This window comes from Myodes glareolus, chromosome 20, assembly GCF_982192425.1.
Source record: "Myodes glareolus chromosome 20, mMyoGla1.1, whole genome shotgun sequence".
NCBI classification, from domain to species: Eukaryota; Metazoa; Chordata; class Mammalia; order Rodentia; family Cricetidae; genus Myodes; species Myodes glareolus.
In genome coordinates, this window is record NC_142045.1 from 9,256,492 (window position 1) to 9,275,820 (window position 19,329).

General features: G+C 39.0%; 1 protein-coding gene across 1 annotated transcript in view; it reads right to left on the reverse strand.

Moving 5' to 3' along the window:
* The window catches only part of Pdgfc (platelet derived growth factor C), a 158,821-nt gene that overhangs the window by 25,956 nt on the left and 113,536 nt on the right, over positions 1 to 19,329 (reverse strand). Inside the window, exon 3 of the mRNA XM_048424738.3 lies at positions 15,800 to 15,980. Within this exon, the coding sequence (XP_048280695.1) occupies positions 15,800 to 15,980 (181 nt within the window). The remainder of the gene's footprint in view (positions 1 to 15,799; positions 15,981 to 19,329) is intronic.

The following is a 19,329-nucleotide window of genomic DNA, read 5'->3' on the forward strand; positions in this document are numbered from 1 at the left end:
AGAGAGGGAGAGAGAGGAGGAGGAGGGAAAAAGAGGAGGAGGAAGGAGGAGAAGGATGATGATGAGAAACCATTGCTAGAAGATGGGGTGAGAAGAAAAGCGGGCACGGAGAGGAAAGGACACACTTCGCCATCTGGAGCTCCATACACATTATCATTACTTTAGTAGGAAACTCACTCCTTTCAGTGCCAAGAATCTTCCAGTGAGCCAGTCTATGATACACAGGTTGGAAAATACTGAAGTTTAGTCATAAGAAAATAATGGGAAGGAACAAAGATGCAAGAGATATGCACACTGAAGCAGACGTGTTCAGCTACCTTGATGCCCTAGGAAGACCCTGCTGCCAATCACCTTTCTACTGATCATGTGAACTGCACCTCCCAGTGACACTAGACCAGGCACCGTCTCTATGGAAACTGCACAATAGACAAATGCTACATTCATGATCTGAAAGACCCTTCACCTAGCTTACCGCTGTAATTGCTTCCCTAATGGCAGAAGAGCTTGGTTGATAATGCTCACCGATGCTCTGTTCCTCCAACCAGTTGAATGGGCACTTAGTGCTTCGCGTTTTGTCCCCAAGTATTTATATAGTATTACTTTGTACTATAATTATTAAGCTAGTTAAATACTGTATAATCCAAATTGGTGTTCTTTGCTCCTTGATATTGGTATGAACGCTTTGGAAGGACTCCATATAAACGAGCTGCTATAAAATTTGGTATTAAATATATAACTGAAAGAGCATGGGAGGAAGGAGCTCATAAAACACTAGAAGGGGTCACACATAGATTACTTTTAAGTATGCTGGATTTCTCATTTGTACGGAAAGAAAACCAAGATGAAAGCCATAGCTGAAGCGTTATAACTGTGATCTTTTGGAAGAGGATGGAATTTAGGTTAACAAACGGTGCTTCTAAAAAAAAAAAAAAAAGTCCCTGGCTCTGACTGCAGAGGAGTGAATTGAAACTCAGTGTTTATGACATGTGTCTCATTTTAATGACCCTCCATTTGAACACTCAAGTCACCTCATGCACTAGCCTCCGAAGGCGTTCCTGAATTGGCTTCCACTCATGTCTAAAATGAAGTAACACAGCGAGAGTGTCATTTACTATATTGTCTTTTGCTTTGAAAATGCTTTGACTTTCAGTTATTACACAGTTACATTGAATATGTAAATACTACCACATACCATACCTGTTGAAACCAAATTATGTGATTTCTTTTTTTTTTTTTTTTTGCATGAGAAGTGATTTAGTAAAACTGAAGTCATCCATCTATTCTGGAGAAAAGAAGGTGTTTTAAGCAATCACTTCTGCATCTTGACATCAGTTTAAAGCTATAGATTATATCTTGGGCTCTTAGCATCCTGGAACTTCATTAATCTCTGTCTTGCAGGCAGAAAGGGCTCATTCATGGATTTATGTATTGTGACTATTTATGTTTCACACATTAATTTTGGATCCAACATCAAGAGGAATGTTTTATGGTATTACTTTTATTTTGTACTTGTTAATCTATGATAGGCGCGCTACGCTAAACTGCAAAAATGCTTCCATTTTAGATGGCTATGTTTATGAAGGCACCAAATAAAGATAAAAGTTTTCTCTTGAACCAGATGATACTCTGAAGCCTCTTTTGAATCAAAACACATTCTTTATTCTAGGTTGAACCACTTTTAAAACTATGGGCTGATTGGATATATTTTTCATTCTTATTTATGAAAGATTCTTCATGTGCTTATTACCTGGCATGGTGCTTTGAGCTTTTCTTCATTCAGGAAAAAAAAAAAGAATCGAGATGTGTGCGGGAGGAATTGCAGTGATATCTGGATATCCATTTCAAGGCTGTGTGATGCTACACCAGCACTCTTCAGTACAGAGCAGTTTCAAGCTAATAGACCAACGCTATATGGGAAATGTCCAGTTTGAAATGCATGCTGTCCAACTAGCTTACTCAGTTTCAGCAGTAAACCCCATAGCAGGGTTTGTCCTACTGGCCTATGTGACCATCTGAGCACTGTGATTGGCTACCATGGCTCAGCAGCTCCAGTAAAGGTCTAAGGTGGATCACACCAACAGGCTTTGGAGAGATCAAAGTGAATGTAAACTGAGGACACCTACGTGCACCTGTGCAAGGTGGTAGTGTCCTTTGAGGAAAAATAGATGAAGGGTGAATGGACTCTTATGACTTCTTACAAATTAGAAATAGTCTCAAAATAATTGTTTTCCATAACAAAAGTGATTTGGAAACATGGCCTTATGGCTGAAATTATAAATTTTACTATACCATTTTGCATTTATTTGTGATGAACCTTGGCATGCAACATGAAGGAGCCTGCTTGTTGGGGCTTTCTGTCCTGCCCAGTACCCCACAGCTGGCAAGCCCCAAAGAAAAATCACACAGAGATCTCTATAAGTTTTAAAACTGATTGGCCCATTAGGTCAGGGCTTGCCAGCTGTGGGGTAGCAGGCAGGACAGAAAGCCCCAACAAGCAGGCCCCTTCATGTTACATTGGCAATGAGTAGTCTTTGTGGAAAATTTTCCTCTTAGGTAAAAGAGTGACAGTTTGTTCAGTGGTTATTGCCCAAACTAAATGAGGTGACTTAAAAGAGAGGCTCTAACAGAACAGTAAGAGTTCAAGCAATGCCATAGGATGCCCACATTGACAGCACTAAACAGATCACGTAGGTACTTTACAAAGCACACGAGGTTGGGAGGAACTAGGGGAATGGAGCAGGGTGGATTTGATCAAAACAGTGTGTTTGTGTATGAAGCTGAACAAAAGCGCAAATATTAAAATAAAACCATGAAATGGTATATCTATAACTGGAGTGCAGCTCATTGGTGGAGTCATTGCTTAGTTGATATCTGGTTTTCATACTCTGAACAAAACACATATACCTCCAATGAATGAATGTACTGCATTTTACCATACCCTGATAAAGTAAATAAGGAAGTGAAAAATCAAAACAATGGCCACCATAAGGGAAAAGTCTAAGGACTAAACGTCACTGTGCAACAACTCTGTGTGTGTGTGTGTGTGTGTGTGTGTGTGTGTGTGTGTGTGTGTGTGTATGTGTTGTCAGATTTTCATACTGTACGGTGTAGTCAACTCAGCCTCCTCCGTGCAGGGAGCACAGGTCTGTCCTACTCTCAGGCTCTCTTTTTAAAAAGTGGAGGGAATTTTGTTTGTCACATGTACGTGTATTTTGTCTGCACACACATCTGTGTACCACCAATGTGGCTGGTGTTGCAAGAAGCAGAAGACGGCATGCGAACCCCTGGAACTGAAGTGACAGATGTTTGCGAGTGGCTGTGTGGGTGCTGAGATCACAAATCAGGGAGAGCAGCAATGCTCTTAAGAGCTGAGCTGCCTCTCCGGTTCCAAAAGGTGAGAATCTTCCATTGAAAGTTGAGATTCTTCAATTAATACCTAATGAAGTTTGAGGTGAGGCAGGAGAATGATTGACACACAACTGAAGCCTTGCAGTGAAACTAACAAGTCCATTGTGTAAGGAGACACACAGGATCCCATGCCTTTTGGGGGGAGGGGAAGCTTAAATTTGTGGCAATTACACAGATCTTATTAAGGTGATCCAATTACACACTTTAGTGATGTGACATTTGATGGCAAATATTAAGCTTCTTTTAGTGTTCTAAAGGTGACGCCAAGGGACACAAAGCACTTCAGCTATAAATAAATCCATTCTCTGTAAAAGGGCAAGTCAGAAAGGGTCCCAGGAAGTCAAAAGGAAATAGTATCTGGTAGACCTGGAAATTGTTTGTGTTACGTTTGTCAGTAATGGGTTAGGACAATCTAGGGCTTTGTCACTCATCACCCTCCATAAAGAAAGGAAAATACTTATGTCAGAATGCTTGATGTGACTTCTAAGAGCCTCATCCACGGTGTGTGTCATCCACTTTAATACCTCCTCATTCAGGTGTTGGGAGTCAAGCCCAGGCACGCGGAGTGCCTCACACTTCAAGGTTCCGCACAGTTCTTTCTCTGCAGAAACTAAGTCTATTTAATGCTATTTCAGTCACTTACAGCAGTAGCAAAGTGACTTTTCCTTTTATCCCATCAAAATGTTCCTCTGCTAGAACAAGCATTTACTCCAAGCAATGCAAAATAATATAAAGACACAGTTTCCGAGGTGGTCTTCAACACTGCACAGATTTATTTGGAGATGTATTACCAACTCCTTCCTCAGATTTTGTTTTAGAGTCTTGGATAATTGCCACTTTAATGGATTTTTATTATTCTTGCATTTGAAAACGAAAAAGAAAGCCAGGCTCTGTGGTGTCCTTTAATCCCAGCACTCAGGAGCAGAGGCAGGAGGATCCTTCAGAGTTTGAGGCAAGCCTCATCTACAAACCAAGTTCCAGGGCAGCCTGGGTTGTTGCATAGAAAAACACAGTCTTGAAAAATGAAACAAAACAAGAAAAAAGAATTTTTAGCACAACTCCTAGATTACTTAAGGAAAGTGCCTTGAAAATACTTAAAATAGTGCATAAAGCCTTTTAAGACAAGACGTGGCACCCTTAATGTCTCACCCACAAAATGACCTGCAATGGAGAAGCACAAGAAAGAGCATTAGCCAGACACACATCATCTCACCAACATATTGACCAACATGGAAACAAAACTAGGCTTAACAAGGATGCTAGTACCCATCCACATACAGGAATTCAGGACCCGGTGCCTACAGTCACAGGACAAGGCATCCTGCTGGCAGAATTTCCCTTCTGGATTCTAGGGGACCTTGGTGGCTTATAGCAAGTCACTGATGATAGAAGAAGCAACTACAAATAAGGCTTACTCATATAATAGTCATCAGATTTTTTCCCTTTCATTTATTTTAGCCATGTATTGAGTGTCTATCATCCTTTCAGAAACTGAGTACAAGGTGATAGTTTTCAAACTAAAATGCTATGAGTCTTTTGCAGTTAAAGGCAATTTATACAGTAGGTACTTAATAAAAGATGCTTTTGTTTATCCTTTTGGTATATTAAACACTGTGTGTGTGTCTGTGTGTGTGTGTTTGTGTGTGTGTGTGTGTGTACATGAGCACACTAGTACAAACGCTCTTGAGGGTGGTGAGCTGCCTTGAGGTTAGAGTGACAGGATGCTGTAAGACACTGTATCTGAGTGCTCAAACACATAGCCAGGGCCTCTGCAAGAGCCTCGCTTTCCGGGAGCAACTTCTGTCTTCCTTGCCTTCACAGAAAGATTACTCTAAGCACAGTACAACTTAAATCCTGTTATTTATCACTTTGCTGTTGGCAATACAGTAGTTATGACAATTATTTCAGAATGTGCACAACAGCAGTCTATAGAAATAGTATGTAGGTATTTTGAAATGAAAGCTGAGATGGTCAGAGAGGGTCACTCTTTGTCACGTGACCCAAAAGTACATGCTCCTTGCTTTATAATGTCATATATCTTGACACACTCTAGAGAGGTTGAAAATAATATAATTAAATATGTATTTAGTGTTTGTGACATATCAAACATGTATACACCTGCTTATTAGGAACTGGCCTCCTGCCATGGCCACCAGAACTCAGGAGCATTGTGTTGCATATCACACTGTCAATTATGGGAAGGATCAGAACGAAAATCCCAAGCAGAGTCCCTGAGGAGTGCATACTGCTGAACACCACGCTGGAGCTGATGTGAAATCTGAAGTGGAGCCCGCCACTGAGAGTGGAGGACCTTGAAGTTTTAAGAACGTCTTTGGTGAGCATTTAAAATACAATACATTCACTTGCCAAAATTGACCTCTCTATGAGTTTGAAATGATAATTGTACTGACTTTTTAATTTTCATCAAAAACTAGAGAAAGTTATAACAATTGAGTTTAGATGTGTGAGTATGTGTGTGAATCCGTGTGAATTCAAAGTAATCTTAACATATAAACAGTATCGTAAAGATAGTCAAATTCTTGTAGAATAAACGCCAACAATGCTTTTCAATGGCATAGATCACAGAAAATAGAACATCAGGGCTTCAAGATGAAGTAACAAAACTGAATCAGTTACATACAATGGTAACTTTTAATTAATTACCTCTGTGCCCCATCAACAGAGTATTCAGGAACACTGGATATCATGAATAGAATAAATTCCAGGTCATACGTATAGAACACAACTTCAATGAAATTACAAAAGAAAACTTCCCATATCTAGGAAAAGAGATGCCCAAGATAAAAGAGGCATATGAAACACCAAATAGAAAGACCATAAAAGAAATGTTTGATGTCATATAACTTGAACAATAATTATACATAACAAAAAGAGATTGCTGAATGCTCCAAGAGAGAAGGCTCAAACAACACACAAAAGCAAGGGAATTTTCTGGTTATGTCTATCACAGCTAATGAACAAAGTATGATCAAAATCTTAGTGGGCTGGCTAGAAAGTACATGTCAATTAAACAAGGTGTGGAGCTCTTAGAGGTTGCGTTGCCAATACCCTCTATAATAGTCCAGGTAGAAGCCAGCAATCTTTGGTTGAGCATGTGCAAGTGAAGTCATTATCCACAACTGAACTTCTGATAACACAAAGTCAAAATCCCTGGTTATGTGCTAAATACACTGAAAAGGAACATATAACTCCCGAAGAGACATGACTACATACATCTATACACAAGTACCCATATTTCTCAATTTTTGTCACCCAGTCAAAATGCAACTTTCCCCCTCTCCATTCCTACCAAACCCCTCCCTATGAACTCAAAAGAAATACACTGGAGAAAAATTACTGTCTCACTGGTTGTGGAGGGACATGCATATAAGTCTAAGGAAACACACACACAAAAAATGACTGAATGTGTTGCGCCAAAATTATTTCAGGGTTTGTACCTCAAGGCCTACAGGACCTACTTGGCTCCTTATCGCATCTGATTGTCCTGTGTGTCTTGTGGGGCTGCAGAATGTGAATCCTGCTTCATGAGGCTGCAGGATGGGTAGATAGCACACTCACCTTTCCCTGGGTATGAATATGGAGGTTCAAGAATTCTGGTAACTGGAAGCTCAAGAAGCCAGAAAGAATGAAATAACCCAGGATATGAAAGTTGAGTTTAATAAAACAAATACTAAAGAAAATGCAAATTAAGATGAAATTGAAATGAAATATTCAATAAGTCTAGGGAAAAAAAACTCAATAGAAAGCCTTAAAAACACAATGAATCACACAGAAGACGAAACAATGGGGTTTGGAGATGAAACAAAGGAACTTGATCAATTACATAAAATGATAATGGTTAATACCTGTTATTGAAGAACACTAGGGAATTGTTAATAAAATCTATAAGTTATGGGAATAGATGAAAAACATTCCAGGTCAAAGGCATAGAAGACAACTTCAATGAAATTATAGAGAAAAACTTCCCAAATCTAGGGAAAGAGATACCAAGTCAGGCACTAGAGGCAAATGACACACAACAAGGTAAGTCCATCAGAATAACAGCTCATTTTTCCATGGAAACTATAAAATATAGAAGTTGGATCCATGTGATTAATTCAAGTTCTGAAATATGCCAATCATACTATTGACTTGACAAAACTATTTGTTATAAATGAAAAATAAAGAAAACACTTCCCATGATAGCAACAGGCTAAAGAAGTTTATAATCACCAAACTATCTCTACAAAAAGTACCAGGAGAAATGCTTTTGATGAGAGACCAAGTGAAGATTCCATGAGGGAAAATAAATGATACTCGGATAGGAGTTATGTGAAGTAGGTCAAAGAGGACAAATAGCATAAAATCAACAATTTGAAAGCAAATAAGTCATTAGTCTTTCAGTAATAATTTTGACATTCAGTAGTTTCAATCTCTCAATCAAAAGACTGTCAGGAGTATTGTTTGAATCAGAAAATTAGAGGCTGAGCTCCCAAAGTCCAGTTGAAGAGTGGGAGAAGTGTGACTATAACAAAGAGGTCAAGGCCACTCAAACAGTCTGCCTGAGCTAATGGAGTTTACTAACTCCAACCAGACAGGGAAGGAACCGACATAAAGCTAAACAAGATCTGAATGTGGGTGGCAGTTGTATGGCTAGGTAGACTGCAGGGCCACCAGCAGTGGCACCAGGACTTATCCCCAGTGCTTATACTAGCTTTTAGGGAACCTAGTCTCTTTGGATGGATACCTTGGTCAGCCTAGATATAGCTGGAAGGGCCTCGGACCTTCCCCAAAGCAATGTACCTTACCTTCTCTGAGGATTGGATGGGGGGTTGGGTGGGGAAATAGGTGAAGGGAACAGGAGAATGGGAGGGAGAGGGAACTGCGATTGGTATTGAAAAATAAAAAAAAGAGAGTTCTTTTTCTTTTTCAAAAAATAAATTTAATTTATAAAAAGAAAAAGAAAAGATTCCTCTTTTAGATATCTCCAAGAAAAAGAAAGCAATCTTACCTTAAAGGATAGATACTAGTTTAGAGAAAAAGGCATACAAATCTTAGAGCTAAAATTGACATTGTAGACTAAAGGAACCTAATAGGTATTTACAAAATATTCCAGCCAAACATGACAGTGTACAACTTTCCCTGCGCATTAGGATATACTGAAATAAAATGAGATAAATACCAGAAGAAGCTACAAATAGCACAAATTCATTGAGCATAAACAAGGCACTGTTGAATGATGAAAGGGCAATTGGAGAAATTTTTAAAAATCTTGAAATTACATGAAATAAAAGACAACTGAGATATAACGAAAGCAGTCATAAGAGTGAAATTTGTAGCTCCAGGTACTTACATCAAAAAGATCACAGATAAATGACTGATCAATTTACCTCAAGAATTTGGAAAATACAGAACAAATCAAAACCAATATTAATGCATTGAAGAGTAACAAGGGTAGAAATAAGGGCAGAAATCAATAAAAAAAAAGTTCCACCAAGAATCAATGAAACATAGAGTTTGCTCCTTTTAAATGATCATCAAAATGTACAAGCTCTTAATCAAATTAACTAAGAGAAAGATAAAGGTGACAACCAATGACGACTGTCAGTGGGATGAGCAATTCTCCTTGGGGATAGAACCCTTGATAGATTATCTGCTCCCAAGAGGTCAGGCCTAATCACTGGTAGATACAAGAAACACTAAATGAGCTCAGTAGGTAGTGTGAGTGTGTGTGTGTGTGTGTGTGAGCGTGTGTGTGTGTTGTGTGCATGCAATAATTAAAGAACAAGAGGTCATAAACTTAACAGGGAGTGGAGTGAATTGAAAGAACTTAGAGGGAGTAAGGGAGGGGAGGGCTAAAAATGATGTAAATACATTAACTGTACATAAGTTTTCCAAAAATAAAAAACAAGCATAAAATATAAAGACCATAGGCATATTCAATAAGCTTTTCAGAGTTGTTTCTATCATATTTGATTCCAAATTCATGCGGAATCGTTCTTCAAGGTTCTGTGTGACGGTTTAGTTTTTCTCTAAGAACTATAACATTCTTTTCCTTTCAACAATTAAGTTAAATGTCATTTTAAAAGCATGAAGAAATAAAAAATATTTTTTTTTATTTTATCAAAGTGTCTTTTCACACAGTGGAAGGAGAGAGTATTTGGTCTAGAACCATGCTGTGTGCTGGAATTACAACATCTGTAAAGAACCAGATAAGACGAGTGTTGGGCAAGAATAAAAACAGATGGTAATTCATCATAGCACAGTGACTAACCGCTACTGACAGTTGACAAATTGATAGTCTTCAATAGGCATCTTAGGAAAGTTGGAGCATACAGGCAGGAGCTATGATATGAAACACATCATGTAATAGAACTTACATAAGAAATTCCTACCACCCTTTCTTCAACTCTGAAGAGAAAGGAGGGAACGCACGACACGTTAGCCATTTAAATATGCTTACAGACTCCGAGCCAAGTCACACAATAAGTTTGTTTGTTTGACTCTAGAAACATTTCTCCAGTGTTGTAATAAAACTCCTGCTCAATTTATATTTTACAGCCATTGCCCCATCTTCCATCCAAGCAATGGCAAATATCAAAGTCATGTAGTGCTTCTTGCATCATTATTTCTAAGCAAGCCTGCCGGAGAAACAACTGGTACCACCCCAGAACAAAAGAGAATCTCTGACAAGTGACCATAGGCATATTAAATAATCTTTCCAGAGTTCTTTCTATCATAGTTGATACCAAATTCATGCTGAATCATTCTTCAAGGTTTTGTGTGGGTGTTTAGTTTTTCTCTAAGAAGTATAACATTCTTTTCCTTTCAACAATGTCTCTTTATTTCTTAAAAGTGTTCCTAATCACTCACATGACAAATAATATACCTATAAAGATGCATTTTTTTTCTTTATAGCAAGATAGAAGCAAAGTACTAGATTTGGGGAAATATTAGCCTACATATTCAAATTTTCTCAAAATAATTTATTCAACAACCTCTATTCAAATAATTCACATGAGGCTTAGAGAGTTACAGATGAAGGGTTTACCTGGGTTCTATTTCCAGAACCATCATCATCGATAACAACAAAACACAATATTCTACCAGGTACTGTAGTTTACCTGGATTATCACCCCTGGAGACGTGCAGAGGAATATCACTGGGATTCCTAGCTGCCAGCCGGGTCTGCCTGGCAAGTTCTAGGTTTATGAGATACCACCTCAGGGAAAAGGGGGGGTGCCATTCCTGAAGTTTGCACTTTGGTCTTTTCAGGCAGGGCATGGAAGGCTCATACATGTGTTTGTACACACACACACACACACATACATGCACATGAGCACACATGCATATGAGTGTTCGTGTGTGCCTGAAAGACATACACAGAAAAATTTCAAATGATAACACAGTGGGAATTCAATGCAAACTACTTTATTTATGATTCCACTCACATTAATGTTTGAAGAACATTATCTGCTATCAGGTCTGGCTCCTGAACTATCTCCACACTAAATCTTTGTGGTCTTAGGTATACAATGCTGATTTTTTTTCAAGCTCGTTTCCAATTGCTCACGACTTTTACTTTCAGCTCCATTCCAACGTCTGTCTGTCTTCCACATTTTTTTATAGGATTTCTGACCATTTTCTTGGGCAATACATGTGAAGCCCCTTCTTGGAGGCATGAAAATAATGGCAACAAAAGTGTCAGTAGGAACTGAAGAGAAGGATTGGGTCTTGTGAAGGAGAACACTGCCCGTGGGTAGAAGTCAGACTGATAATAGAGTAAACCTCTTTTTAGCCAAGTTCAGTCTCTGTACCCATTGTGACATACCCTTGGTTCAGTAAAATAGTGACTTCTCCTGACTCCTTTCCTATATACACAAAAATCTTGTCTATTTTAATAAAAATCTAATCATTCGACAGATGTATCTGAGGACGGCAGATTTCCATTGCTTGCAAGGCCCTCTGAGTTCTCAAAGCTACCACCACCTTTCAGACTGGTACCATTTATTTGCTCTTTGTGGATGTAAATAAGAATTTGTTTTGGATGCTCACCTTCATAGACCTGGATGGAGTGGGGAGGACCTTGGACTTCCCACGGGGCAGGGAACCCTGACTGCTCTTAGGACTAGAGAGGGAGGGGGAGGTAGGGAAGGGGAGGGGGAAGGGAGGCGGGGAAGAGGTGAAATTTTTAATAAATAAATAAATAGAATTTGTTTTGAAAGCAAGTTCTAGTCTACTAGGGCAAGGTGGAAGTGTGAGGCAGTTAATTGCTAAGATTTAACATTTTGGAGAATACAGACACATGCTACCACAGAGGAAGCCGCATCTGCTGCACAGGTCCCACTCCAAGGAGCAGGCTAAGTAAAAAACAGTCAAACCTGAATTTGAAGGTTCGAAGGTTTGCTTGAGAGTTAGCTAGACTATTTCTTCACCTGATCAAAACGATGGATTTTTTTCTCCTCAGACTAGAAACTTCTCTCTCCAGAGGACTGACATGAAATATCTACTGGCACAGCCAGAAGGAAGAGGCAAGAGCCCCCCTCTTTTCTCTCCCCAACTCCAGTAGCCACGGAACTCCTTTGTTCTCTGTCTGCATAATTAATAACTGTCTTGGCAATCAGTCATGCATTCCTCAATGGCACCTCAGGCACCGAGTGTCCTTCTAACCCCTCCCTGCAGAAGAAACTACCACAATGGCTGAGTAGTGATTTAACACAAGAGGGAACCATTCACAAAAGCAGTGTGAAAAAACAGAGCTGGGTTCTGCTGCGGGCTGCTCTCCCCTCCACAGCACGGCAGGGTCTTGCTCTTTTAATTTATCAGGAGTTGCACTAGTCTGTTTTCTCTTTATATAATTCTAACAAAAGTAACAGAAACTTCTGTATCCACGCAGGTGTCCCTGAACACACACAGTTGGAAAGAAGTGAAACATCTTTAAAAAGTAGGTCAAATTTGGTAGGATCTTGAGGGTAGATGGTCTGGAGTGGATGCAAGTGATGTGGCCCGTTCTCTTCCTGTCCTCCACATGCCTCAGAAACAAAATGGTGGCAATTCATGCTATGGTAGCTAGAGCATCTTGTCCTCTTTATATAGACCAATACCCATAAAATGGTAAAACAGAGTAAATAAATTGCTAGAAATATTATCTCATTACTTCTGAGGAACTTCGAAACCGTTAAAAGTGGGATTCAATCAAATTATTTAAGAAAATTTCTAATAGTGCAACAGTTATTCAAAATTTCCACCCTGTTGGAAGGAGAAAAACACATTTCATAGACATAAAAAAAATAACCCTTCACTCCCAGTGTCGCACGTAAGAAAACTTGCTCTACATATTAACAAGAAGAAAACTCCTGAAAGCATTCGCACAGTTTTACTTTAAAACTCAGATGTGTTTCTTCTGAAACAGTCTCCTAACAAAAATGAGAATTAGACTGTTCATCGGATATTTTGATACGGAGTGGAAAGTTGTTCTGTTTAGTCTTTGTCTGTTTCCTACATTTTAAAGGATGGTGTTGATGCGGGACTTCAGAGTAGAGCATACATAACCTGACACAAATTACTCCAACATTAAACAAGAACTTTTCTTTCTCAGAGATCTGAAGTGTGTTCGGGTTTTCACTGTGTGTGGCCTTCGAAGGGAAACAAGGTCCCAATGTTTTCATCTTTTCTTAAACAATCCCTCACTATTAATCTACCAGGGTATGTGTGCGAGCACTCTCCCCTCCTTCTCTTTCTCCCTCCCCTCTCATCATAAAAGAGAAAAAATACCGATGTCATTATAAACTTCTGGTGAACAATCATAAAACTTACTGTATCATTTACTATAAAATTTACACAGATGTATCTTTTATTATTTAATAATGATGCATCACTAGGGAACCATATTTCCATAATATTTTATCTGAAAGAGCAGAAAAGTTAAAAATGTAAACTTGTGTAGTATTTTTAAGTCATATTTCCTTATGACATACTGTCGTCATCTTCCAGTGGTAGCTTTAAAACTAAGCCTAACTAATGACTCCAACTTAACTGAGAAAAATGGAGAGACACTTTATTTAATTTGTCTTATTCCAAGTTATTTGAGAATCCAAAACAATTTGTTCCAACATTTCAACAATATAAAGAAAACTGTATTTATAAATCTTGAAATATTTCCCCAGTAAATCATTTTACAGCAGTAGACATAATTACTTAATGGGTATGTGTGACCAAAACAGTGTCTATGAGAAAATCGATGTTCATATGGTTTTCTTCTATGACATAATAATCAGAGAGCTCATGGTAGACTGGAAACAGAATTCCATTTCTTTTCACAAATAAAACTACAGAGAGAGCTCCTCGCTCTTAAAATATAACCTGCTTTAAAGTACATTTTATCCTGCAATTTGAGATTTCTAAAACTTTCACTGACTTAGGTTTTCTGTGTCAGGTCAATGTAAAATACTCATACCAATTTATATCAACCATACATTCATATCAGTTTAGATAATCAAAAGCAGGTAAAGCTGGTGATATGGATATTTTCACAAATAATACAGGAGTTTAAAATGGAAAGTGCATCCTAAGGTCATGGACTGTAGTGGATGCATCATTCACTGCCCCCACTCAGGGCTTCCCTTGCCAGAGCAAGGGAACGCAGACAACAGTTACACCACAGTTCAGTTGTATCCCTGGTGCCACTAACACATGAGCGTCTGGAGAGCACGTGACATCTTTCCTCTAACTCAGGCTCTCCAATGTGTCTTCTCAGTCTTTCAGTGGCAGCAATGGCAACACACAGCCGCTGAGACATTGGGATACCCCCACTTAGTTCTGAGACCAGTCTGGGGGAGAACACTGAGCTTTCAGAAAATCTTCATGAACAGCTGTAGCAGAACTGGTGTCAAGCTAGCCCTGTGTAGCAAACCTCAGTACAGGAAGTTAACGTCTACTGAGATTTTTGGATCATGCTATGTGTATCATTACAAAACTAGGAAGCCACTGTGGTCCTCAGTACAGCAACAGGTCCTGCTTGGCAGCTATGACTTCACAGTCAGCCTGCTCATTGCCTGTAGGGAAGTAGGGATGTCAACAAGAAAGTTCATTCACGACAGGAGGACAGAAATGCATGAAGGATAACGCAGGGAGCAAATACCACAGCAAAGACCCCTGAGCAAATACCACAAGGTCCTTTAAGTCGGCTCTCCAAGAAGTATGCTTTCTTCCTTTAGGCTTTCATTTATCGGATTCACAGCTAAGACGAATGAATCCTTGCCTGGCCAGTGTTAGGGCATGTGTGGGTGATAATTCAAAACAAGCGGCCAGGCTTAAAAGCATAATCACCTGTCACATTTTCATTCATCAAATCCCACTCTTCTGCAGACAGCTACGGAGAGGGGAATGGATGTGTTTGTAAGTAAGGGGTGAGGGGTACATGCACTCGAAGGAGTCGGGCAAAGAGTGGCAAATCAACTATCCAAGTAAATGCAAACACAGATGAGTCAAAGTTTTTGAAATTTGGAGAACAAAATAAAAGCAATTTTCTAAGCCACCAAATCACACTTCTTAGGAAACGGAGGGCCTGAGCTTCACTTTCTCTTGTTTCTTTCAGCCTATAGTTGGCTGTTTCCCTAAAGGTGAACAGAGTAATTATAACATCTTCATCTTCTCCAATTGTCCCACCTCCAACAGCCCAGTTCAGGTCCGTGTAGTGGCCAGAGTAGGGCTTCCTGGGTGACAGATGCTAGAGGAACCAAAGACGGAATACAAATGCTGCACACATGATTCATCAGACTCAATGCCATTTAAAAATGCATTGAATATAAATTTCATGATGGAAATATTGACGCAAACTTGACCTAGTCTCTCGGTTGCAGTGTGGACAAGTCACTTGAAAATTTCAAATAATGAATCAAAGTGAAAAGACAGGACTTTGAGTTTTTAAGGCAGGATCTCTCATTGGGCAGGATCTCAATACCTAGGCTAGACTGAGCACCAGAGAACATCAGGCATACGTCTTTCTCTGCTTCCCCAGGGCTGAATTAAATAAGCTGCCGTGCTTGGCTTTTTAAAAGTGAGTTCTGGGGATCGAAGTCAGAGGCTCATTTGTTCAGAGTAAACACTTTACCAACTGAGACAACTCCCTAGTCTGTGATCTTCCTATAACTACAAAAATGTCATATTTCATTTCACCACATTGGTAAGGCACTTAGTATTTCTAATCATCTGCAGAAAAAACGCTTAAGTTGATTGTGACAATTAAAAAGAGACCTTTGCGGTAAAAAATATTCCAAGCTAGAGAATGGTGTCTGATGCTTGGTATCCTCATTCTTATCTTTATTGAGAGGAATTCAAATTTAAAATTAGCCGACTCATCAAGTAAGGATAATCTCAAAGTTGTACTTACTGGCGTGACGATACTGTAGTGGATGCAGAATCCGGGTTCGGAAGGAAAGTACTCATCAGATACGAATCTTATCCGGATTTGGTTTCCTTTAGAAGTCTGCTTTCCTGGCACAGTCCCCGAACCACACCAGCATCCTAAAATACTTCCATCACTGGGCTCCTCAATTTCTACAAAGTCATACCTGTGAGGAAGCAAAGGGGCCAGAGACATCACTGCTTAACTAGGCAATGGAAATTTTGTATGTGCAAAAAACATCGAAGAAGCAGAGCAGTTGTTCCCAGGTGTGCTTGAATGGAGAGCTCACAGATGCAAACGTTAAAGAGAACAAACATGAAGACCCAGTTGGGAAAATATGAGACTTTTTTCACAGCCTTCAGATTTGTCATTAACAAACCCAAGGTTGGCTAGAAATTTAAAACTTAAATATTTTGCACAGAGAAAAAATATATGACATTCAATCTATGGATTAAGAATTATTCTAGTTTCTATCTTAATTTCCATCTTTGCTGTTCATTTTTCCTAGCTTGGGAAGATGTATTTTGCTTAGAACATTACCAACAGTTACTAATTAAGAAAAGCTTAGTACCAAGCGAATTCTGAGAATTCTGTTAATACTTACCAAGAAGAAGCAAACTACTGAGTAGTTATTTTTATTTTTAGGGCAGCTGATAATATGCACTTAGGCACAAGCTCACATTTCTGCTCTTATAACATCACTTTGCTATCATTCGAGTTTTCTCTTTTGCTTCTTGCCATTGCATCTAACACTTGCTAAGAAAATGATCTACTTTTGAGGAATATATCCCATGCTTCACCTGACACATAGCCCATTTTTAAACAACTGCACATATAAATAAATGATGGTTTCCTTGGATTGAATTATAAGATAATAAAGAGAAAATTACAAAACTTTTAATGATATAAAAGTCTGACATGTTTGGAAAATGATTGATAGATTTTAAAATACAAGGTACTACAAATACAACAAATAGAATCAAAATCAACATTTCCTATAGTATTTGATTTAAGGAAGAAGTTAATAAAAACACGACATATGGGTCAACAATAGTTATGAATCTTCCCCTTAAGTAATGTAACCACATTCTTTAGCTTTATTTTTCTCCCATGATCTTAGGAACTAAGACATTTTTTAAAAAAATGAAAAAGCATAACACATTTAATTCCATTTATTTTCTCTAATGATTTTCTTATTTTGTTTTCCTTGACCAGTTGCCTTCGAAAGAACATGGATTCACAGGAGAAGCAGTTTGGCTAGTGTTTGTTAACATAGGTCAAAACATCATGAAGGAGAAGAAGAGGGAAACAAAAGAGAAAAAACATATATGTAGTTTGTACTGTCTGATTTTGTATGTCAACTTGATACAAGCTAGATTCATCAGAAGGAGGAGACTCAGTTGAAGAAATGCCGCCATGAGAAATGTCAGGCATTTTCTCATCTAGTGATCAGTGCGGGAGGGCCCAGCCTGTGGTGGGTGGTGCCATTCCTGGGCTGCTGGTTCTGGGTCTTATAAAGAAGAGGGCCTGAGCAAGCCATGAGAAGCAAGCCAGTAAGCAGCTCACCTCCATGGCCTCTGCATCAGCTCCTGCTTCCAGGATCTGCCTTGTTTGAGCTCCCGTCCTGATTTCTTTCAGTGATGAGCAGCAATACTGAAATAGAAGCCTAGTAAACCCTTTCCTTCCCAACTTGCTTTTTTGGGCATGGTGTTTCGTCACGGGAATAGAAACCCTAAGACATAGGTCAAAGTGAAAGGAATGGAAAATTAGAAGTAAGCCATCCCTATATACTCAGGTGACCATATTGGGGATGCAGTAACCCTCATAATACACCCCTAAGCATTAATTTTCAAGGTGAACAATTGCCCGTGCCACTATTTAAAGGATTTTCTAAGCTTATTTTATGAGCCAATCAAATATCCCGTTCTCAGAGCCACATGATGAGGGACACGCAGTGCGAAGTGGCTGGTAATGATCACTTCCTCTCTTTGCCGTACTCCTGAGACCCAACAAGGATTTATGCTCTTTCATGTTTAACAAACAAGTCTAATGTTGTAGACACAATTTTTGTTCTCCTTGGAAATGTAGAAACTGTGAGGTTATGGGAGCTATTTGCTTCCTCCAAAGAATGTAAAGAGTGTATCAGAGAAATAAATTCACCGGTAAACATAATTGTCAGACAGCCAGCTTCTTTCAACCAAAATAAACCAAACCTGCAGAACAGGCTGTCTCTAGTTCATACTTACTAAAACCCTGTCAATTAAACCTGCCCCGTGAATTATCGAGCCTGACAGTGGTGAGAAACGGCGCCAAGTGAGTGTGGATTATAGAAAGCCTGGTTCTGCAAGTGTTGGCTGGATCGGGAGCAGGTTGGGAGAGGCAATAAAAATAATAAGACGGCAATTACTGCACAGAGCTTATCGGCTTACACTTTTGCTTCCCAAACACTAACAGAATCTTTGGACTCCTATTCAAACCCCAGATATTCTTCTAGACTCTAATTAATACTGAAAATGCTTTGAAGTAATTATCAGACTTACTAGGTGATTACAATGTGTCAGACACTTTTTTAGGTACCTCTGAACATTAACTCAATACATCCTCTTAGTAAACCGAGCTGGAAAAGTTCTGATTACGCACAGTTTTAGGGTCATTAAATATAGAGAAGTTAAGTAATTTGGATAAGCTTATAATGTAACTAATCATAAATTACAGCTTCACTTTCAGAAGCCCAATCCCAGACTCGAAGGTCTTAGAACAGCTCTTTTCAGTCTGTGGGTCGCAACCATTTAGAGTTCAAACAACCCTTTCCACATAGGGAAACACATATTTCCATTACATTTCATAACAGTAGCAGAATTATTGTTATGAAGTAGCAACAAACATTATTTTATGACTAGGGTCACCAAAACATGAGGCCCTGTATTAATGGGTTGGAGCATGAGGAAGATTGAGAATCACTGTCTTAAAATATAAGATCTTTGGGGCGATGGTGATGCATGCTTTTAATCCCAGCTCTCAAGAAACATAAACAGGCAGATCTCTGTGAGTTCACGGCCAGCCTGATCTAAGGAGTGGGTTTCAGGTCAGTCATGGTGATTGCACAGAGAACCCCTGTATTGATAACAAAAGAACAACAAAAGTAAAGGGAAAAAAAACAGAAGGAGGAGGAGGAGGAGAAGGAGGAAGAGAAGGAGAAGAAGAAGAAGAAGGAGGAGGAGGAGGAGGAGGAGGAGGAGGAGGAGGAGAAGAAGAAGAAGAAGAAGAAGAAGAAGAAGAAGAAGAAGAAGAAGAAGAAGAAGAAGAAGAAGGAGCAGCTAAGATACTACTCACTGTATTTAAAACATATCTCTATAATTAAATTTATTTTATTCAGACTCCTAACTATGGAGAAATTGTAGATTTCTACACAAAATCTGAACATGCAGTCATGTTTAAGGGCTGGAAAACAGACATTATAATGAATGCACCTGAACATGCACCTTGCCAATTTAGATATTTATTACAGCTAACTC